General features: G+C 34.1%; 1 protein-coding gene across 2 annotated transcripts in view; it reads left to right on the top strand.

The window, feature by feature from the left end:
* LOC130455982 (uncharacterized) overlaps window positions 1–21,441 on the top strand; it is a 29,324-nt gene extending 7,883 nt beyond the window's left edge. For both annotated transcript variants that reach the window (XR_008914267.1, XM_056808584.1), the window contains one exon: window positions 19,572–21,441. Coding sequence is in view for 1 of the 2 variants with exons in the window: in XM_056808584.1 (XP_056664562.1) it covers window positions 20,303–21,202 (900 nt within the window). In the remaining variant the exon portion in view is untranslated. The remainder of the gene's footprint in view (window positions 1–19,571) is intronic.
* The last annotated feature ends 3,716 nt before the right edge of the window (window positions 21,442–25,157 follow it).

Here is a 25,157-nt window from a genome sequence, read left to right as displayed (position 1 = left end):
GAGAGATTTTTATCACTGCCTAGAAAGGAGCAGAAATGGAGTCTATGAAGCTGATTACTCTCCTTTACTAGGGCTACTCAAATATAATTTTTTTCTATCTGTTCTTTTAAATATTTAGTCTAGAGCAATTGATTCTTCTTTAAAGAAATCAGAGAAATTAAACATATTAGCATATATCAAATAATACACATAGTAAATGAGATCTCCTACTAGGAACAAGATATCTCAGAGACACTGAAAGTGCCCAATCATATAGAAGGGAAATTTCCCTGAAATTTATTTGGAGGCAAGGTGAAAATCAGGAATATCCTGAAGTGGTATCTTTTCCCCACATGTATGCTCTCAAAAGTCTTTTTATTTTCTCCCCAGAATATAGAATCATGTGTTCTCTCTTAAATAATGAAGAAACAAAAATATCTCTTCTTTTCCGAAATCTTATGTGAACTCTGCCCATCTTTCATGCACAGACTATCAAGTCACCATTCTCTCCACTCTCTGCATGAAGAGAATCTTATGCTAATGCTCCAAGTCAGAGCCCATAGTTATATATATTTATGTATATACATATATATATGTATGTATGTATGCACACACACAATTGTATTGTTTAAGTGAACAGAACATAAGCTTATGGAAGGAAGGATTGTCTTTATTTTAATCCCTAAGATTTAGTCAATAGTAGATATTCAATAATTAATTGTTTTTATTGGTTGATTGCTGGAACTAGAAAGGTCATACAAAGAAAGAGGTCACTAATTCCTGGCAGTTTGCAGCTGGGGAAACTACTTAATTCTCTTTCCCCACCATCTTTGAGAAGGACTGCTGCCAGGGTCAAAAGAATCAATGGTAATGATTGTCCAAGAAAGTTCATGTAGGAAGGGAAGCATCAAAACCCAGGTAGCCCATGGCTACTTTACTACAATACCTTCAATCCCAGTAAGGTATTAATAAATGGCATCTGGAGCTTTAGGTGCAGAAGAACTGAGTAGCTTTGGTGAAAGATATCAGACATTTTATTTGGGGATCCATGGATAGTCAAGAATGCCTTGCAATAGATTACATATAGAATATGTAATTATATATGGGATATTAACTACATATGGGATATGAATTACATATTGAATATATAGTAGCATTACATACAAAAGGATTAGTTTGGAGATTACATTAGTGTTGGCATGTAAGACAATAAGAGGAAATAAGTCTGTGGTTAAACATTTTCTTGCAAACCTTTCAGAAAGCAGTTCCTTTTGGGGACAACTTGGTCATACATTAATAAATCTTTAACAATCCAGAAAAAAATAAAATTGAGGAAGAATGAAATCACTATTCAGTTTAAGTTTAATCTGCATTAAGATTTTCTCCATCACTTTCTGGAGTCTAGGCAATGAACAAAATTAAATCACACCTGATTTGTAGTATTTGTTGATTTCAGAGGTATGCTCACATTGAAAAACTAACAACTAGTTGCCAGGAACAAAGAACTCCAACACATCTCTGAGATGACTGACTGCACTGGATACAATGAATAATCATAGATTTAGATCTGGAATGGATCTCTGAGTACATCTAGTTCATATCCTTCATTTCATAGAGGAGGAAATGGAAACACAAAAGGTAAATGACACGTCCAAGGTCACACAATTATTAAAAGTAATTGGAAATATTTGAAGCTATGTATTCTAACATGAGTTAGCAGTTTTTCTATTTATTGACATTGCTCTGTTAATTATGATTGTTCAAATTCAGGTGCATGGAAATTAAGTAAGGAATGTAGAAGAGGACCTTGGTAGTCCTCTAATTAATAAAGCCATGAAAAGAATGGTTTGGTTCCAGAACCATAGGCACTGTAAAGATAGCACCCCAAATGCAGTTTACTCATTATATAGACAGATATAAAAGCCACTCCCCACTGCATCAGGAAATAGTAAGTTTTCTCTAGCAAGATGGGAGGAAAGCTGTAAGAATATAACAAAGAATAAAGACTTAAAAGCAGAGCCAACTGAAAGTAACTGTAGAGAACTCATTTTTACAATTTCAGTGTGAGGTTTTGGAAATGTGCAAATGTGATAAATTAGGAATTAGTTTGCTATTTCTTTTGTTGATTGTATATATTTAAGAAAGTGACGAGAAATTGTTATTAATGCAGATTAGAGCATCATCTTTTTTGAGAGCCATTAATTAAACATTTACCAGAATATTCCCAATTTAAGATAATGAATGAGAATTCAAGCACAGGTTAAGTTTTCTAGGTTTATAATTATAGGGCAATTGAGAAATGCTTCATTGAATTGAAGGATGTCTTTTAAATTTCTTTTTTTTCCTGTTGGTTCAATTCTTGCATTATGGAGTAAAATCAAGAAGATGGAGAGTGCATATAACACAAAAGAAAAAAAGGAATGTTGAGTTTATGTGTATATGTATTTTTTTTTCATTTTTACCTTCTGGGAGCAGCTGTGTGGCTTGGGCAAGTCACTTGACCCCCATTGCCTAGCCCTTACCACTCTTCTGCCTTAGAAAAAAATACACAGCATTGATTCTGAAGGAAAGGGTTTAAAAAAATTCTTACCTTCTATCTTAAAATCAGTACTGTGTATTAGTTTCAAGGCAGAAGAGTGCCTAAGGGGTAGGCAATGGGGGTTAATTGACTTACCCAAGTTCAAATAGCTAGGAAATGTGTGATGCCATGTCCTCCCTACTCCAGGCCTGGCTCTCAGTCTCAATCCACTGATCCACCTAGCTGCCACTGTGTTTTTGTAAGTTGATGAGAGATAGTGTTGCATCGTGGAGAGAGATGAACTCAAGAGACAGGAAGACTTTAGTACAAGTCTTACCTCAGGCACATACTTATATATAATGGCTGTGTGATCCTAAGGAAGGCACTAAAGAATTGTCCCAAATAATTTTCTTAGTAGAAATAGATTATTCAGCAGCTAGGTAGCATAGTGAATAGAGCATTAGACCTGGAATCAGGAAGACTTGAATTCAAACCTAGCCTCAGACATTTATTAGCTATGTGATTTCGATCAAATCATTTAACCCCATTTGCTTCAGTTCCCTCATTTGTAAAATGATCTGGAAAAGGAAAAGGCAAATAATGCCAGAATATTTTCCAAGAAATCACCAATAACGGTCATGAAGAATTAAACACAATTGCAATGACTTAGACAACAGATTCTTGAAGAGACATTCTCTATACTAGTCTGATCGGATGGTCACCTTCACATATGTATATATAACATGGTATATATGTGTGTGTAGATACATTTAGTCACACATTTCCTATATATGTGGATGCAGATATCTAAATTAATATGTATATGCTTATGTATTTTTGCATTTATAATTTAATGTGTGTATGTTCAAGTATGCAACTAGGTTGCACAATGGCTAGGGTAGTGGATGAGGAAGAAAGTCCTAAGCTCAGATCTTGACTCATAATTTTTTGTTGTGTGATCCTAGATAATTCACTTAACTGCCTTCTGCCTCATTTTCTTTATCTGTAAAATAGGGATAATAATAGCATCTATATCACAGAGTTGAGATTAAAATAAAATATTTTAATGACATTGCCAGCAAAATGCTATGTGATCACTAGTTATTGTTACTGTTACTATAGATTTCTCACACTTCTTTATTTACCATGCTCTTTTACCTTTATACATTTGTAATGCTGTCCTCAATTCCTAGAATGCTCTGCCTTACTTAAAATTCTTAGAAACCTTGATTCTTTCTTCAATACTCAGCTCTCTTATCATCTTATTCTATCTCTATCTCTATTTCCTTATAGAAATAGATCTAGAGAGAGATATAGATCTATAGATCTAGATTTCCACATTGACACCCCCACCCTCTCCCTCCCTTGTACTGCTTCCCTCCCCACCAGTCCGTTTGTTCTCCTCTTTTTTTAGCTCTAGTTGTGTATATACACACACACATATACACATGTATATGTATTTATGCATACATATATCTAAATACATAGTTATGTCTTGTCATTTCATCCTATACAGTTTGTCACTATTCCCTCTAAGTGTAATTCTGCCCAGGTGATTTTTTAAATTTAATTTAATTTTAATTTAATAGTTTTTAAGATTCACCAATGACACAAATATCTCTTTTCTTATAAGGATACATATCATTTTAACTTATTTAGTCTCTTAAAGAAAGTTTTTTTTGTTTGTTTTGTTTTTCTTTTTCCCCTCTTTTTAAATTTTAAATTTAAATTAAATTAAATTTAAATTTAAATCAAGATCATTCTCTTGAGTTCAGTGCATGGGCATCAAATTTTCTCTTCAGGTCTGGTCTTTTCTTTACAAATTCTTGGAATTCTTTGATTTTGGTAAATGACCATACTTTCCCCTGTAAGAATATAGTCAGTTTTGCTGGGTAGTGGATTCTTGGTTGTAGACCTAGTTCCCTTGCTTTCCAGAATATCATATTCCATGCCTTTTGGTCCTTCAGTGTGGATGCAGATGAGGATGTTATCCTCACTGTGGTTCGATGGTATCTGAATGACTTCTTCTTGGTAGCTTATAATATTTTTCTTTGGTCTGAATAGTTCTTGAATTTGGCTATAACATTCCTGGGTGTTGTCAGTTGGGGATTAAGTACAGGAAGTGATCTGTGGATTCTTTCAATCTCCACTTTTCCCTCTTGTTCTAGAATATCGGGCAGTTTTCTTGGATAATTTCCTGTAGTATTTTGTCCAGGCTTTTTCTTTTGTCATAGTCTTCTGGTAGACCAATGATTCTTAAGTTGTCTCTCCTGGAATGATTTTCTAAGTCTTCTGTTTTGTGAATGAGATGTTTCCTATTTTCCTCAATTTTTTTCATTCTTTTGATTTTGTTTTATAGTGTCCTGCTGCCTTGTGAGGTCACTTAATTCTAGTTGGTGTATTCTGGTTCTTAAAGACTAGATTTCATCCCTGGCTTTTTGGTCATCCTTCTCCTTCTGGTCTGATTTTGTTTGGAGGTCATCTGTCATTCTCTTAACGTCATCTCTCATCTCCTTTGCCTCATCATTCATCTCCTTTGCCTTATTTTCAAGCTGGTTGATTTTGGCTTTCAAGACACTATTTTCTGTTTCCAGATGACTTATCTTAGTTTTTAGGTTCTTTTCCCAATTGTCTTCAGCCTCTCTTAATTGTGTTTTGAATTGCATTTTGAGTTCTTTCAAAGCCTGTATCCAATTCACTGGTATTTCTTTTTTATTGCTTGATGTTCCTTCCTCATTTTCTGTTCCATTTTCTCTTTGTTCATTGCCTGTAAAGAAGCTGTCTATTGTAATTTCTTTCTTCTTTTTCTGTTGTTTGCTCATATTTATCTCTTCTTTAGTCCTCATATTTGTCTGTGCTCTGGCTCCTCTATTTTTTTTTTTTTTTTTTTGGTTTTGGTGGTTTCTGTCAGTCTCATCTTTTGGAGCTTTGTCAGAAGATCTCTCAATGAAGTCTGTGGGGGATGGGTGTTGGAGCTTGAGCTTCCCTGACCTCTGAAGACTTTTGATAGGATTAAGTTCAGCTGGGTTGGGCTGGATGTGCCCTGAGGCCAAAACCTCCTGGATGGGGGGAGCAAAATGGATGGTCTCTGCCCCTGTGACCAGGCTACCCAATCTGTACTCCCTTTCCAGCTACTTCCCCACCACCTGTGTTTGACGCTCTGTGCCTAGCACAGTCCTGCCTGCAAGGTACTCCCCCCAAACCAGCGCCTTTGCCTGCGCAGAGGTTCCCGCTGCCCCTGGAGGCTTAGTGCCCTAGGTGGGGGAGGGGTCCTTGGACCTTCCTTCTTCCTTCCCCTTAAACCTGAGTGTTCTTGAATTTTGGCTTTTGTGGGGTGTACCTTTTGAATTGATTCCACCAGGAGGGTTCCTTCGCTCTGTTTTGTTGTTAGGTTTGATTTTCATTCCCCTAGGAGGATTTAATTTGCAATTGGTAAGGAAAGGTTTTCAGAGGTGTGAACTTTTGCTATCTCTATTCTGCCATCTTGACTCAACCCATAATCATATTTTAAAATGATATATGTGAAAGATGGAAATGAGAGTAGTTGACTAAGAAAAAATATATACAGATACAAAATACACATATATATGCATTCATACATATATACACACAGTATCTTTGATGTCCACAAGTAACAGTATTTGTGAATCTCAATGATAAATATATTGTTTCTCAGTTGTTTCAGTATGTCTGACTCTTCATGACCCCATTTGAGGTTTCTTGACAATGATAATGGTATAGTTTGTCATTTCCTTTTCTTGCTCATTTTACAGATGAGGAAATTGAGGTCAACAGAGTAAAATGACCTATCCAGGGTCACACAGCTATTAAATATCTAAAGCTGGATTTGATTTAGGAAGCTGAATCTTCCTGACTCCAAGCTTTTACCCTCTGTCCCCTGGACCACCTAACTTCCCAGAATGATAAATATGATGGATTTTATTTTTAGGATTTGTCTTTTTACTTTGTGCTCCTATATTCTAACAAAATAAATTGTTTCTGGGGTGGTCTTTGTTTAAGTCTCAGGTCCTTTTGTGGATTTGCTCATTTTAAACAGTTTTTATATTATGCATCAGGAAAAAAGATTACATTGGGAAAATGAACAAAATTACATTTTAAGTTAATTCAATATCACAAAAGAAAGCTTGTAACAATATTTGAGTTATTTTCATTAAAAAAAAAACCTGCAGATTATTTTTTGGTAACTAGTTTATTATGTTGTACTCTCTAAAATGAATGAATTTGAGAATTTGGTATTATAGTTCTTTTAACTGTTTTTACATTTGTTTTTAACTTTGACTTTACATAGGTCACATTCAGATGTATTAAACTTCCAAGCAAAAAAGTTTATCTCTGTCATGGTCTTACAGGGATGGTGTCAGATCACATTTGGGTTAAGACTCAATATGTACTCATTCAACTTTGAACTCATTTGTATATGCTGTGGAATTTTGTATTTCCTTTCATTTGGAATGAATTTGGTTTTCCTAGTGAGAATTTTGTTGAGTTTGACTCAAAGTTTGTTCTCCTTGGAAAAAAAAAATTGGATGAATTTTTAATAAATCATACTAATAAATTTCAAAATTATTATAGCTCTAGGATCTTACACATCTGCAGGGTGTGCATCCTATAGTTTAAAAAAAAACCCTTACCTTTCCTCTTAGAATTGATACTAAATATCAGTTCCAACGCAGAAGAATGGTAAGGACTAGGCAATTGGAGTTGTGACTTGCCATAGTCACACAACTAGGAATTGTCTGAGGCCAGATTGGAACCCAGTTCCTCCCAACTCCAACCTTGGAGCTCTATCCAATGTGCTATCTAGCAGCCCTGCACCCTAATTTTGAAGATCTTGGCCTAATATTCCAAAATGAAGTTAGTTCAAGAGACCAGGAAGTTTTCAAGAATTCTAGTCACAATTAATTAAGATAAGGAAGGAAGGGGAAAGGGAACTAAAGAAAATGATATAGGAGCTTATTGACACAATCATATTCTAAAAGAATTGTTGTTGTTGGTTGTCTCTCGAACTGAGGATGACGATTGTCTTTGTGCGTTTTTGTGCACAAAGACACCTGTGCATGAAGATTTAAGTGGAAAAGCTGATGCACAGAGACAGTCCCACTCTCTCGGCTTTGGAAGCCTGGGTCCATTGGCATGAAAAGTCGTTACACCTAAAGACTTCCTCAGCTGCATTGGATGGCTGTGTTGTCTTTTTTGCTCCAACACACCCTAAGCACTCCACAGTGCCTCGCTGCATCGCCATCTCAGCCGTTGAACCTTCTTGTTGGTTTCTTCTGCCCGTTCAGCCGAAGCAGTCTTCACATGCTGGGTGAGCAAAGCCCTAGTTCACCAGGGGTCGACGTAGACCCGATGGCTACCCTCACAAGGTTTAGCCTGTCGAAGCCGTTGCCCGGGGTGTGGCCGCTGCCGCATGCTAGCAGCTACTAGGAGCCACAAGTGGGAGCTGGGTGTCAGGTGAGGGTCAGTGGCTGGAAAGCTGCCCTAGAAGGGCACAACAAGCCCTCCATGCCAGAGATATTACCCCTCCTTGAGCACCCCATACACATATATTCTTCTAAAAGAATATATATGTATATATATAATTGAAATGAAAGCATATAACTAAGGAAAACACATACAGATATACATATGTGCACATACACATAGATACATACAGACATATATGCACTTTTATGTCTCTCTGTGTGCATATACTTGAAACCAGAGCTGCCTATAAAGGAATTACAAGCTCCTAATAGAATATTATTAGGAAAGATAAGCCCAGTAAAAGATGTGTCATAGCCATCATTCATTCAGCCCAGATCATATTCCCCAAGGAGCTGATTAGGCTGCATGTCCTTAATGATTTAAAGCACCTGGGTACTCCTAAGTCATGAAGACCCTGAGCAGGGATAAGCTAAATGCACCAATATCTTTTTTTAAAAGTAAATCTTATGTAAACTGATATGAAGAATCAAGATTTGACAAAGTGGGTATTCCCTAGACAGCTGTTTTTGCTTACCTGGGAGCATCCCAAAGGACAGGAATCTAGGGAGCTATACCTGTATATCCTTGGTGAATATTTGTTAATATATATGTAAATATATATATATATTTATTAGTGGCTGTTTATAGCTGATTAATTATTTGTCTCATTAATTCAGTCTCTGGAACTTGCATATGGAGTCAAAGCACATCTCTCTAAGAAAGTAAGATTTTCAATAAATACCAAATATAACTTTAAAAAGGTTCTTTAGCTATGTTAGTAACAAAATAAATATTAAATCATAGACATAACATAGTGACTGTGGACAATAATAGATAATCAAGATGTATTATAGAACAAAAGAGGGATTTCCCACATGTTTTATGAAATGAGAATGTGATATAGGGATGTAGATTAAGTTATTAAATTATATTTTCTTTAAGTAGATTCAAACCTGGTTCACTTGCTGGTCTCAGCAACAATAGAACAACTAGCAACCTGAGGAAAAACTCTATTTGAGTTCTTTATTACTTTATTGGGTTGTACTCTGTTTAAAAAACATATTTGTTCAATGACTTAGATAAAAGCATAAATATTGGACTTAATAAATTTGAGGATGACATATACCTGAGAGAAATAATGTGATCTGGATTATTGAATTCTAATTTGGAGTGACATTGACATAATGGGAAATTATATTTAAATTAGTGTGATGAAATTTAATTGAGATAAATGTAAAATCTTATACTTCAGTTCAGAAATCAAGTGCTGAAATATAGGCTCCCATACAATAACAAGTAAAAACCTACAGTGTGAGAAATATTCTTTTAAATTCTTAGGTTATTAAAAAGTTTATATGCTAAATGTGGTTCCTGCCCTCCATATTTTTTCTCTTCCTACTACAATGTTTCAACATAAATAACTATAATACAAAATATTACATGATAAGCATATTAGTGAATTATAAAACAAAATATCATATGAGATCTGGAAGGGGAAAGTCATTACTGAATATAGAGATTAGAGGCTTCTTGAAAGAGATGTTATTTAATATGAGCTTTAAAGGATATGTAGAAATTCAACAGAGAAGGAGAAGGCTATCCCAGGAAGAGATAACAGTTTGAATGAAAACAAAATGTGAGAGAAGGGAGTGTGTTTGGCGTCCTGAGTTATCTATATAGTCTTCCTTGGAAAATACAAAAAGGGGAGTAATCTTAGATAGTTTCAAAGGTTAGACTAGAAGGTTGAAAGTATGAACATTATTTAATTTGCAAGAGGAAGCCATTTTTCTTCTTTCTTTTTTCTTTCAAAATATAATTTATTTCTAAACTTTTCTTTTTAATTTTTAACTTCCAAATTCTCTCTCCCTACTAATACCTTCCCCACTCACTGAGAAGGCAAGCAATATGATATCAAGAATACATATGAATCATACAAAATACTTTTCCGTATTACTTATATTTATTTAAAAAGCAAGAAGAAAGAGAGAAAATTGTACCTCAATTTGCATTCAGAGTTCATCACTTCTATTTCTGGTGGTCGGTCACATTTTTGCATCACGAGTCCTTTGGAATTGTATTTTATCATGGTATTGATCAGAGTAGTTGTCCTTCATAGTTCATCATCATTACAACATTGATGTTACTGTGTACAATGATTTCCTGGTTCTTCTCATTTTATTTTGTATCAGTTCACATAAGTGTTGCTATATTTTTTTCTGTAACTGTTGCACTTGTTATTTCTTTTAGCACAGACTAGTATTCCATCACAATCCTATGCCATAACTTATTTAGCCAGTCCCTAAGCGATGAGTATCCACTTGAATTCTAATTCTTTGCCACCATAAAAAGAGGCGCTATAAATATCTTTGTATACATAGGTCATTTTCCTTTTTCTTTGTCCTCTTTGGGATGTAGACCTAGTAGTGGCACTGTTGGGTCAAAGGGTATGCCCTTTAGACATAGTTCCAAATTGTTCTATGGAATGAGTAGACCAGCTCACTACTCTACCATTCCTTAGATCAATAATGTACCTATTTTTATTTTCCCCTCCAGCATTTTCATTTCTGATAAGTGTGAGGTGGTAGCTCAGTGTTGTTTTAATTTGCAAGTCTCTAGTCAGTAGTGACTTAGAAAATTTTTTCATGTGACTAATGATAGCTTTGATTTCATCTTCTAAAAACATTGATATACTTTGACTATTTATCAACTAGAGTGAAGACCTTATTTTTTTAGTGAATTTGATATAGTTCTATATTCACTATATAGGTAAGAAATGAGGCCTTTATTAGAAAATTTTGCTTAAAAATTTTGTGATATTATTTTATTATCTATGGTAACTTTTAGCATAATGTAGTTTTCCTGATTATCTCTTTTAATTAGGTCCATTTTTTCCTTTTTCTTTTTCTGAGATCATGATTGCTATTTCTGTCCTTTTTAGTTCACCTGAAGTATGTTAAAATCTGCTATATTCTTTTATTTTATTATTTATTTTTATATTACTTTTATGTCCTATTATTTTAACTGGGTATATTTTTTCTACTTCAGGTATGTCTTTTGTAAACGGCATATTGATGAATTCTTATTTCTAATGCAGTCTGCTATCTACATAGATGAGCTCCATCCCATTCATATTCAGAGTTATTTTTACTAACTATATATTTCTCTCCATCCCACTTTTGGGGGGTTCCTTTTACTTTTTATTCTGTTCCTCTTCAAAAATCTATTTTGCTTCTAGCCATTGCCTTGGATTAATCCAATCACCTTTTTGTCATCTTTCCCTTGCTATTATGCCCTTTGCCTCCCATTTTCCTATTAGCTGAGATAGATTTTTATACCCAACCAAGTATGTGTGTATACATATATACATAAACATACACATATATATGTATTGTATATATATTCTCCACTCTTGGAACCAGTTCTGATGAGGTGGAAACATTGCCTTCCATTAGCCATATCATTTTCCCTTCCATTGTAAAAGCTTTTCCTTACATTCCTCTTCTTTGTCAGGAATTTTTTTCTTATTCCACTTTGTCCTTCTCCCTTTTCTTGGTGTTTTCACCCTTTCATTATTTTGAAGATTATCCCAACATAATCAACTCACTCCCATGTCCACTATCTATGTAAATCCTAATTTACTTTCCTAAAAATGATACAGTTCTTAGGAATTATATATATATATATATATATATATATATATATATAATTCCTCATATAGGGATGTAAACAGTTTGCCTTTATTTTTCTCTTATGATTGCTCTTTCATGTTTCCATTTTTATGTTTCTCTTGAATCTTTCATTTGAATGTCAGATTTTCTTTTCAACTCTGGTCTTTTCATCAGGGAATGCCTAAAAGTCCTGTATTCCACTTTCCTATCTAACTATGCTAAGTTTTGCTCTGTTGGTTATAGGTTTTTGTAATGCCAGCTCCTTTGACTTACAGAATATCATATTACAAACATTTAAAATAGTAATTTAAAATATTACTTTAAAATGAAAGCTGTTAAATCTTATGTTATGTTGACTATAGCTCCATGAAATCTGAATTTTTTCTTTCTGGCTGTTTGATGCATTTCCTCTTTAACTTGGGAGTTCTGGAATTTAGCTATAATATTCCTATAAGTTTTCATTTGGGCAGGAGGTGATCAGTGGATAATTACAACTTTTTAAAAAATGTAAGATATTGGGGGAGTTTTTCTTGATAATTTAATACTTTCTTTGATTGTGGAATTCAATTAATTCAACAGTTCTCAAATTAATTCTTTTATCTATTTTCTAGGTCAGTCATTTAATTTTTTAATGAAATATTTCACATTTTTCTTTTTTCATCCTTTTGATTTGGTTTTATTGTTTCTTGATTTCTTGTGGTGGAATCAGGTTTCATTTATCTAATTCTTTATATATTTTGGAAATTATTTTCTTCAGTGATTTTTTGAACTTTTAATGAAAAAAGATGAATGGCCCATCATATTTTTGAAATAATTCTTTTCTTTGTTGAATAGTTGTGCCTCTTTTATCATTAGGCCAGTTCTATTTTTTTAAGTTGTTATTTTCTTCAGCATATTTTTTTGCATCTTTAAACAAGCTCTTGATTTCCTTTTTTAATAAGTTCTTTGCATCATTCTTATTTCCGTCCCCAGGTTTTCATCTATTACTTTTATCTCTTTTATTACCTCTTCTATGAATTTTTGTTGTGTTTCAGTTCAATTAGAATTTTTCTTTGAGGGTTTGGTTATAGATATTTTAACATTATTGTCTTCCTCTGAGCTTGCATTGGTCTTCCTTGTTACCATGGTAGCTTTTTCTGATCAAGTCCTTTTTTGTGATTTGATTATTTTCCCAAAATATTTCTTAGACTTGAAATTTATGTTAAAGTTGGGCTTGGCTCATTTTGGCATGAGTAGGCACTCTGTCAGGCTTCAGACTTTTTCATGTTTCTGTTTTCAAATCAAACTCTGGTGGTGTGCTTTCAAGGTGATATGATCCTGGAGATACATGGTCATGTCATTCCTGGTCTGCATTCTAGTATTTAACCAAGATGGGCCCCTGGTCCCCTCTATCTGGCTTGCCAATGCTCCTCTCCATCCTGGAACTACAATTCAGAATTGTGTATGGAGCAATAGAATGGCCAATCAGCGCCAGCTACACCTAGTGCCAGTATAGGGTCCTCTGTAATTTTTTTCTAAACACTTTCTGACCCCCTTATAGTATTTGGGCTGAGAGTACCCCAAGCTGTTGCTTCTCTTACAGTTGCTGTTTCTGCCTTAGCATATGCTCTTATCATAGTGTCAACAATGTGTCCTTTTGACCTCTGAAGGTTTCTTAGCCTAGAAAAAAGCCTTATCCTGACCATTTGTTGGCTCTTCCAGTGTAAAATTTGATTTGAGACATTATTTTAAAGATGTTTGGAGGGGAACATTGAGAGAATTCAGATGAGCTGCTCACTGTAATTCTTTATCTTCACTTTGCCCTCATTTAGTTCATTTGAGCAAAGAAATGACATGTTCATATCTACTGACAAGTACAATTGTTCTTATTGTAATAACAGTTTTCATTTATGTAGCACTTTAACATTTGCCAAGTGCTTTATAAATATTATCCCATTTCATCCAATTTTACAAAGGAGAAAACTGAGGCTGATAATAATAAGCAAATCATCTAGAGTAATACAGCTAATAAATGTATGAGGATGAATTTAATCTTACGTAGTACAAAGGAAAGTGGACATCTTGGGACATATGTTAGCAGGTAATTGCAAAAGTTCAAGTAGGTGGCAAAGAACTAGAAACTGAAGGAATGTCCATCAATTGGGTATTGACTGAATAAGTTGTGGTATATATTATAAAGTAATACTACTGTGCCATATGACATTATGGAGAAGTAGATCACAAGAAAAAAACTGGAAACACTTATATGAAGGAATGGAAAGCAAAGTGAAAAGAACTAGGAGAATGCTATACACAGTAATAGCCATAAAATACAATAATCAACTCTGAATGACAACTATTGTAAAAAATGCATGGATCCAGGACAAATCCAAGGGACTCATGAGTAAAAAGACTCCACAACCATTGAAGGAACTGACAATCTAAATGCTAATGGAATCATACCATTCTTTACTTTAGTTCCTCCATGAATTTTTCTCCAGGGAAAGGATGTGCATATTCTTCCACAATATGATGAATATGGAAATATGAATCATATGATAACACATGTACAGCTGTTATCATATTACCTGTGATCTTAATGAGGGTATATGTAGGGATGAGAGAAGAGGAGAGAACATGAATCACAAAATTTCACAAAATGATTATTAAATATTGTATTGACATGTAATCTGGAAAAACTAAAAATTTAATTTATATTTTTAAAAAGTTCAGGTAAGTTTGATGAAGTCATAATGAAGGTTTATCTGGGGGAAGTAGGAGGACAGGAAGGGTAGAGGGCAGGTAAATACTGCTTAGGGCTTATAACTGACTAAGCTTGAGAGGAGATGGATAGGAAAGAATCAAGTCCAGTATGAAGATGACAAACAGAAGACAAAATCAATAATGATGTCATTAACATTCATAGTGAAGTAGTAAAACAGAACAAGTTTAGGGTTTACTTTGGTTTGTGGTATGTTCAATTTTAGGTATTCTAGGATGTCAAGATGTAGATTAATTATAGGCAAATGAAGATGGAAATGCAGAGCTCAGAATAGAGATTTGGACTAAAGACAGATTTAGGAATCAAAAGTACAGGAATGGTAATTTAAGCCATGGTAATAAATTAGTTTGCCAAGGGAAAGAATGTAGAAAGAAAAAAGGGCCAGCAATTACATTTGTCATACCAGCAGGTTCAGGATTTATGTTTTGTTGGTTAAAATGAAATAGGCATTTGTGAATGATAAAATAAAACGAAAACTATTTTAGTAATTGATGTTTTAAAATACATATTATGAGAACAAAAGTGTTAATTTACTGAAAATAACATTGAAAGATTTAAGACCTACCTTTATTTACTTAATTAACTTACTACTGAAGGAAGTTTTCTTCAAGAATTTAGAGCTTAGGAAATAATTTTGAACCATATTCCTTATCCTCAGACCAAGTCTTTTAACAAATCAAACCCATAGGCTTGAAAAGTAGGATGTGAGGCTAAGCTTGTGTGTATGGAGAAGGATGAATTATGGCCTTAACAGCTACAATGTCTTGGGAGCACCATCAAACTCCCACTACACTTGGAGAACAACCACACAAAGGAAGAAGAACCTGTGATGAAGGTGGAGGAGAACATGTTAAAATGGCAGAAGAATAAGTATATGTATGTTTGAAGTGTGTGTTGTCTTTGAAGTTGAAAGATGAAGGAATTTCCAGGAGGAAGAGACCACCAATGCTGTCAAAAGATGCAGAGAAGTGTTTTTACTTTTTTTTTTACTTTTTTACTTTTCTTTTTTGAAAAGTAGAAAATTAAAAAAAAAACATTGAAGTTAAGTTGGTGATTTTCTTTAATTTTGGTGCCCTTAGAATATGGAATAGTTTCAGTAAAGTGGTGGGAAAAAAGTGTAATAATGAGTGATTTGAGAAGATGGATAATAAGGAAATAAAGGCAGAAAATGTAGATAATATTTTCAAGAAATTTAACAATAAAAAAGAAGAGTAAGAAAGGAAATGGTAGCTAAGTGAAAGAGAAAGATGAAAAGGAAGACTTTTCTTTTTTTTTCTCCCCCTCCTTCCTTCCTTCCTTCCTTCCTTCCTTCTTTCCTTCCTTCCTTCCTTCCTTCCTTCCTTCCTTCCTTCCTTCCTTCCTTCCTTCCTTCCTTCCTTCCTTCCTTCCTTCCTTCCTTCCTTTCTTCCTTCCTATAGAAAAACCAGAACAATTTTATTGTCAAATGGGAAGAAACAAAGAAATATATGGTCAGAGACAAAATTAAGATTAATGAAAGAATGCAGACACATGATGGAGAAAAATTCTCATGAAAGCAGAAAGGAAGAGGTTCCAGGCACAAGCTAAGATTGACTTTAGTTTTTAATAGTATTATATAGTCTTTTGTCCATAGAGGAAAGAATAATCGTGATATAGCTAAAGAGTCATACAATTAGAAAAGCCAGATAGGATTTATGGACCCAGTATGGATTAGCAATCTAATATAAGAGCCAAAAGAATTCATGTAGTTTTAAGTCTTTTGAATTGAAACATAGTGTCAAGAATTAAGGAAGTGGCATTCTACCCAAATCAGATCATACTGTGTTCTGGATTCCATATTTTAGAAGAGACTTTGATAAGATGTAGAGTATCCAGAGAAAAATAACTTCGATGCTGAATAAATTTGAGATCATGCCATCTAAGAAGGCAGAGTAATGTAAAGGTCATTGTTCTATGAGGTTAGGAGTAATGGGTTCTAGTCTGAGTCCCACTTTTAAATAGTTTCATTTCATTCATTTAACCTTTTTCATGTCTTAGTTTCTTTCTTTATATAAGGTGGAGTTTGGACCTAATGATTTATAACATTTCTTCTAGCCTAAAATTCTATGTCTACAGAAATTTAAAGCACAGGCAAACCTATTCTACACTTTCCCTGTGCCCACTATGTCATTCTATTGGGCATTCTGGGTATTAACAAAGGGAATAGGAAAATATTGTCATTACCTTTGAAAATTTTGTTGTCTAAAAAATAGACCATCCAGGATGGTCTAAGAAGAGATACTGTATATTTCTTTGGAATTTAAATGACTAGAAAATTCAAATAATTAGAATTATTTTTCTTTACTTTCTTTTTTTGAAAAATAAACACATGTAAGAGAACTATGGGAAGACTGTCAAAGAAATCTTGGAAGATCTTCATGAATGAGAGTGAAGAGAATAAAAACAGGAGAATTAAAATATTGTAAAGTTCTGAAAAATAACATTGAAAGATTTAAGATCTCTGCTCTTTTCAATGACCATTCCTGACTTCAGAATAGTTAACATTTTAGAAGATTTATTATAAATCTTACTTTCTGATTTTTGAAAGAAAGGTGGAGTATAATTAAAGAATGAGACGTACACTGTCAGAGATGGTCAATGCATTTACTTGTTTTGCTTAATTGCATTTATTTGTTATAAAGGAGTATATGTTTTTTTTTTGAGGGGGGAAGGAATTAAAGAGATAATTCTAATGAGACAAATGGAAAATGAAGAAAATTAAGAAGTACCAATAAAACATTTAAAAATATACACAGATGGGAGCAAAAGGAAGTTTAGAAGAAAACAGAAACAAATAAGGCAGTGTTGTTACATACAATATTTAATGTGTCCATTAAAACTATATATAATGGAAAATCAGTTTCATCTAGTTTTTTATGTTCTTTCTATATTCATGTTTAAGTTCATAATAAAAATAAAAAATAAAATATATTAACAATCACACATCCAAAAATTTTTTTAAAGAGAAAGAACAAAAGACATAAAGAACACATTCCAGGTTAATAATCTCATATCTGGAATCCATTCAAAAACAAACTTTCAAAGGAAATCAGAGTTAGTTTATTTTCAGTTTATTACTCTAGCAACAGTACTGTCTAAAAGTGATGTTCAAGTTCATGATTCTGAAAGCATTTCCCATATCATTAAAAGAGTTACAGTTATTTTGACCAGAACTTGTGGAGTTCTGTGTTTTTTTTTTTATTCCTATAGATTGCAATTTAGGATATTGTAAAAAAGCATTTAAATGGGTTCACAGAATCTGGTTTCTGCTCTGTGAGTAGCTAACTGTGGTCTTCAGCAAGTCATAAGCTCCCTGGGATTGGTTTTTTATATATAAAATTAGGAAATTTTATTAGGCCACATACAATTTTAAAATTTATCAGTACAATAAAAAATATCAGAAACCCAAGTTTTATGGTAACTCTGTCTTAAATAGAACACTTCATATAATCTTCTTCCAACCCCTACAAACCAATCCTGAATACATAGGAGGTAGCAACAACTATTAACACATACAAGTAAGTATTTAGTAAAGATAATAATTAGCTCAGTTTCATATAAGATTACTTTTAGGAAGTAGCTAGGAAGCTGGATCAGGCCGGGAAATAAAGAATTGAATCATTCATTTTCAGCTTGTAACTATAATCTTGTGAAGAAGAGTTTCTCATGAGAATTGCTCATAGATAGGTATGACCTGAATGGGCAGGGGATACTGGAGCATCAGGATATCTGCTGGAAGCAAGCAAGGGTGTTCTGCAGTTAGTTCATACTGGCTTGGAAGAATGGACTATTAAAAATTTCAGTTTGAGGATTTATAACTTGGAAATTATCACATGCCACAAATCAAGATAATACATAATTTTTGGTTGACTTTCTAGACTGAGCAATGTTACAAAGAAAATGTTAATAATGCAGATTAAACTATTGTATCATATGAACATTTATTTCTCCTCCCTATCCCAAGAGGTGACTGTTAAACTTTTAACTTCACATCATGAAAAAAAATCCATCAATGTCAGGTGGACAGTGCTGTAACGAGATGTTTATAAGATATAATATGCTAGGGTGAGAATCTAGCTTGTGCTAGTTTCACTCTTTCATTAATTTGCTATGTGATTTTGGACAAATCATTTCACTTCTATGGTTCTAAGTTTCCACATAAGTAAAATGAAGAGTTTGGAGTAGAAAATCTCCAACATGCATTTTAGGGATGATGTTCTCTGATTTTTAAGAAGATTGTTGCACAAGCCCCAAAAGAAGCTTCATGGAAACCACAGGTTTTTTAAAAAAAAGGTTTTCCAATTTAGAACTAGAAACCCTCTATTGTTACAACCTATTTTGCCAAAGATTGACTTTCTTATGTTGAATAAATCAAACTCCTGAGTCAATGCCCTGCATTTATCATTTTCCTCCCAATATACAATGATCTTGTTTTAATAGTTTATTCTATCAATAAGAGAGCAAAAAGTCCAAAAAGCCACTTTGAAAGATGTATCTAATCTCTTTAATAGTGATTATCAGCTATATCCTCTTACCCAACTTCTTGATCTTGTTGTTTGATATTCCCCTGGGTACTCATGCACTCATAATCAAATATACTCTTTGACTTTGTCTAAACGGATAAAGTGGCAATGGAATTGGAAGCAATTATCTGGGTAATTCAGGCCCCTGAAACACTTTTGCTTGAAACAGGCAATTGAAGATACATTAGTATCAGAGATTTAGAGCTGAAAGGGACCTAAGCATCAATGAATTCTAATCATTTTACATCATTTTACAGATAAGGAAAGTAGCAAAGAGAGGAAAATTGATGACAAGAATCACATGACACCTAAACATTTTAGGCAGGTTCTAAACACAGATCTCTCTGGCATTATTCCTAGTAGCTCTCTCTCCTAAGCTATGTGACCTCAGTTATTTTTTAAAATGAGTTAGCTGAATAATTATCATCTTTCCACTTTCAAATATTCCATTGTTACTTTTATCATATTAAATGAAGGAAAATTTTATTTCTGATAAAACATCTGAAATTAAGAGGCATTTATATAGCATCAACATTTTATTATGAAAAGCTTTTTAGCAAATTTATTTTGTAACATCTTCCTTTCCTAATAGAAATATTCACTTTTTAACATTTAAGTGGTAGGCTGAGTCAAGATGGTGGCTTTGAAGAAGCAAAAGTTCAGACATCTGAAAATCCTTCCTTACCGATCACAACTGAATGCTCCTAGGGGACTGAAAATCAAACCTAACAACAAGACAGAGCCAAGGAACCCTCCTGCTGGACTCAAACCAAAAGGTAAGCCCCCCCCAAAAAGCAGAATTCAAGAACACTCGGGTTTAAGGGGAAGGCAGAAGGAAGGTCCCAGGACCCCTTCCTCCCATCTAGAGCGCTAAGCCTCCAGCAGCAACAGGAAACTGTGGGCACTTGTGTGGAGGATGTACCATGTGGGCAGGGCTGTCAGGCTCAGAGTGTCAAACGCAGGAGGTGGGGAAGGAGCTGGAGAGGGAGTGGAGAGTGGGTAGCCTGGTTACAGAGGCAGAGACCCTCCATAGTGCTCCAGGCTTCAGAGAGGTTTCGACCTCAGAGCACATCCAGCCAAACCTAGCTGAACTTAATCACATCAACAGTCTTCAGAGGTCAGGGAAGCTCAAGCTCTAACACCCCTCCCCCACAGACTGCTGGACTTTAATCCAATCAAAAGCCTCCAGAGGACAGGGAAATTCAAACTCCATCATCCCTCTCCATCAGACTTCATGGAGAGATCTTCTGTCAAAGCTCCAAGATGGGAGTCTGACAGAAAAACCCAAAACCTAAAAAATGAGAGGAGCAAGAGCACAGGCAAAAATGGTGAGTAAAGAAGGTTAAATATGAGAAAAAAAAAGAACAAGAAGAAAGAAATTACAATGGACAGCTTCTTTACAGGCATTGAACAAAGAGAAAATGGAACAGAGAAGGGGAAGGGAACATCAAGCAATAAAACAGAAATCCCAGTGAATTGGATACAGGCTTTGAAAGAACTCAAAATGCAATTCAAAACACAATTAAGAGAGGCTCAAGACAATTGGGAAAAGAACCTAAAAACTAAGATAAGTCATCTGGAAACAGAAAATAGTGTCTTGAAAGCCAAAATCAACCAGCTTGAAAATGAGGCAAAGGAGATGAAAGATGAGACAAAGAAGACAAAACATGAGGCAAAGGAGATGAGAGATAAGGTAAAGAGAATGACAGATGACCTCCAAACAAAATCAGACCAGAAGGAGAAGGATGACCAAAAAGTCAGGGATGAAATCCAGTCTTTAAGAACCAGAATACAACAACTAGCATTAAGTGGCCTCAAAAGGCAGCAGGACACTATAAAACAAAATCAAAAGAATGAAAAAGTTGAGGAAAATATGAAGCATTTCATTCATGAAACAAAAGATTTAGAAAATCATTCCAGGAGAGACAACTTAAAAATCATTTGTCTACCAGAAGATTATAACAAAAGAAAAAGCCTGGGCATAATACTACAGGAAATTATACAAGAAATCTGCCCCAACATTCTAGAACAAGAGGGAAAAGTGGAGATTGAAAGAATCCACAGATCACTTCCTGTACTTAATCCCCAACTGACAACACCCAGGAATGTTATAGCCAAATTCAAGAACTATCAGACCAAAGAAAAAATATTACAAGCTGCCAAGAAGAAGTCATTCAGATACAATGGAACCACAGTGAGGATGACACAGTATTTGATAGCATCTATCCTGAAGGACAGAAAGGCATGAAATACAATATTCCGGAAAGCAAGGGAACTAGGTCTACAACCAAGAATCAACTACCCAGTAAAATTGACTATAATCTTACAGGGGAAAGTATGGTCATTCAACAAAAGAGAAGAATTCCAAGAATTTGTAAAGAAAAGACCAGACCTGAACAGAAAATTTGATGTCCAAGCATAGAACTTAAGAGAATCATCAAAAGGAAATTAAAAAGAGGGAAAAAACAAACAAACAAACAAACAAAAAACCAGAGCAATAACAAAAACAAAAAATACAATAACTTTTTTAAGGAGACTAAATAAGTTAAAATGATATGTATACGTATAAGAAAAGAGGTCATTGGTAACTCTTAAATACTGTTGTTATCACCTGGGCAGCTAGAAGAATCACAATTAGAGGGAACAATGACAAACTGTATATGATAAAATAATAAGACATAACTAGGTATATAGTTATATGTATGCATAAATACATATTTATGTGCATAAATATATAAATAAAATAGTTTATATACAACTAGAGCTAAAAACAGTTTAATACTAAAAGAAATAGGAAAGAAACAAAAGGGGGTAAATTTACATGTCACAAAGAAATACATGGTGGGATGGGGGAAAAACATCAATACACTGGAAGGGTAAAGAGGTTGGAGATAGGAAATATTCAACTCTTAGGTGCTTTGAAATTGACCCAAAGAGGGAAGAACAATCCAATCCATTGGGGCAGAGAATATATCCGTGCCCTATAGGGAACTAGAAGGGTAACAAACCGACTGGTGGGTAGGGAAGCAGCATAAGGGAGGGAGAGGTTGGGGGGTAGTTTAAAAAGACTGCAAAGAAAATAAGGGGGGTAATAAGAAGGGAGGGGGTTAGAAAGGGAAGTAAAATAAGGATGGGAACTAGGGGGGACTGATTAAAAACAAACATTGGTGTAGAAGGAAATAGTGAAAGAAGGAAATGCAGGACTAGGAGTAGAAATCAAAATGTTGGGAAATACAGAGCTGGTAATCATAACTCTGAATGTGAATGGAATGAACTCACCCATAAATATAAGCAAATAGCAGAGTGGATTAGAATCCAAAACCCTACCATACACTATCTACAAGAAACACACATGAGGAAGGTAGATACACATAGGGTGAAAGTAAGAGGATGGAGCCAAATCTATTGGGTATCAACTGAGAAAAAGAAAGCAGGTGTCCCAATCATGATATTGGACACAGGCAAAGTAAAAATATATCTAGTTAAAAGAGATGGGGAATGTACTTACATCCTGATAAAAGGCAATGTAGACAATGAGGAAATATCAAGACTCAACATGTATGCACCAAATAGTATATCATCCAAATTTTTAAAGAAGAAACTAGTGGAGCTCAAGGAAGAAATAGATAGAAAAGTTATACTAGTGGGAGGCCTGAACCTTCCTCTATCATATCTAGATAAATCAAGCCAAAAAATAAATAAGAAATAGGTAAGAGATGTAAATGATATCTTAGAAAAATTGGAGTTAGTAGATATGAAGAGAAAAATAAATAGGGACAAAAAGGTATACACCTTTTTTTCAGCAGGAAATGGTACAATCACAAAGACTGACCACTTACTAGCCCATTAAACATTGCAAACAAATGCAAAAGAGTAGAAATGATAAATGAAACCTTTTCAGATGACAATGCTATAAAATAATAATTATTAAGGGTACATGGAGAGGCAAATCATAAAATTATTTGGAAATTAAAATGATATAATACTCACAAATCAGTTAAAGAATAAATCATAGAAACAATTAATAATTTAATTGAAGAAAATGACAATGCTGAAATATCCTTTCAAAATATATGTGATGTAGCCAAAGCAGTATTTAGGGGGAAATTTATGTTCTTGAGTTCATATATTAACAATTTAGGGAGGGCATAGGTCAATGAATTTGGCATGCAAATTACAAAACTAGAAAGCGAACAAATTAAAAACCCTCAGATGAAGACTAAATTAGAGATCCTAAAAATCAAAGGAGAAATTAATAAAATTGAAAGTCAAAGAACTATTGATTTAATAAATAAGACAAGAAGCTGGTACTTTGAAAAAACAAATAAAATAGACAAAGTACTGGTCAATCTAATTAAAAAAAGGAAAGAAGAAAACCAAATTGACAGTTTCCATGATGAAAAGGGAGACCTCACCTCCGATGAAAAGGAAATTAAGGAAATCATTAAGAACTATTATGCCCAATTATATGGCAACAAATATGGCAATTTAGATGATATGGATGAATACTTACAAAAATATAAATTGCCTAGACTAACAGAGGAAGAAATAGATTACCTAAACAGCCCCATATCAGAAAAAGAAATTGAACAAGCTGTCAAAGAACTCCCTAAGAAAATATCCTCAGGTCCTGATTGATTCACAAATGAATTCTATGAAACATTCAAAGAACAACTAATCACAATATTATACAAACTATTTGACAGAATAAGAAAATAAGTTCTACCAAATTCATTTTACGACACAAATCTGGTACTGATCCCCAAACGAGGCTGGACAAAAACACAGAAAGAAAACTTTAGACCACTCTTCCTAATGAATATAGATGCAAAAATCTTAAATAGGATACTAGCAAAAATACTTCAGCAAGTCATCACAAGGGTTATTCACTATGACCAGGCAGTATTCATACCAGGAATGCAAGGATGGTTCAATATTAGGAAAACCATCCACATAATTGACCATATCAACAAGCAAACCAAAAAAAATCATATGATTCTCTCAATAGATGCAGAAAAAGCCTTTGATAAACTACAACACCCATTCCTATTGAAAACACTAGAAAGTATAGGAATAGAAGGGCCTTTCCTAAAAAAAATAAACAGTATATACCTAAAATCATCAGCAAACATCATCTGCAATGGGGATAACTAGATGTATTCTCAATAAGATCAGGAGGGAAACAAGGATGCCCATTATCATCTCTATTATTTAACATTGTACTAGAAACACTACCAGTAGCAATTAGAGAAGAAGAAGAAATTGAAGGCATTAAAATTTGCAATGAGGAGACCAAGCTATCATTCCTTGAGGATGATAAGATGGTCTACTTAAAGAGTCCTAGAGAATCAACCAAAAAGCTAGTCGAAAAAATCAACAACTTTAGCAAAGTCGTAGGACACAAAATAAACACGCATAAGTCATCAGCATTTCTATATATCTCCAACCTATTTCAGCAGCAAGGATTAGAAAGAGAAATTCCATTTAATATCACCCTAGATGATATAAAATACATAGGAATCTATCTGCTGAGACAAACACAGGAACTATATAAACACTTTCCATACAATTAAAACTATATCTCACAATTGGAAAAAACATTGATTGCACATGGGTAGGTAACATTATAAAAATGATAATTCTACCCATATTAATTTACTTATTTTTTGCCATACCCATTGAACTACCAAAAAACTTTTTTTTACTGAATTAGAAAAAAAACATAACAAAGTTCATTTGGAAGAACAAAAGATCAAGGATGTCCAGAGAAATCATGAAAAAAAATGCAAATGAAGGAAGACTTGCAGTCCCAGATCTCAAACTATACTATAAAGCAGTGATTATCAAAACAAGTTGTTACTGGCTAAGAGACAGAAAGGAGGATCAGTGGAATAGACTAGGGGTAAATGACCTCAGTAAGATAGTCTATGATAAGCCCAAAGATCCCAGTTTTTGGGACCCAAACCCATATTTGATAAAAACTGCTGGGAAAATTAGAAGACAGTATGGGAGAGATTAGGTTTGGATCAACATCTCACAACCTACACCAAGATAAACTCAGAATGGGTGAATGACCTGAATATAAAGAAGGAAACTATAAGAAAATTAGGAGAACACAGAATCGTGGACTTGTCAGATCTTTGGGAAAGAAAGGACTTTAAAACCAAGCAAGAGCTAGAAAAAAATCACCAATTGTAAAATCA

The sequence above is a fragment of the Monodelphis domestica genome, chromosome 8 (assembly GCF_027887165.1).
Source record: "Monodelphis domestica isolate mMonDom1 chromosome 8, mMonDom1.pri, whole genome shotgun sequence".
Taxonomy (NCBI): Eukaryota; Metazoa; Chordata; class Mammalia; order Didelphimorphia; family Didelphidae; genus Monodelphis; species Monodelphis domestica.
The sequence above is the reverse complement of the archived record's forward strand: the minus strand, read 5'-3'. Positions and strand labels throughout refer to the sequence as shown.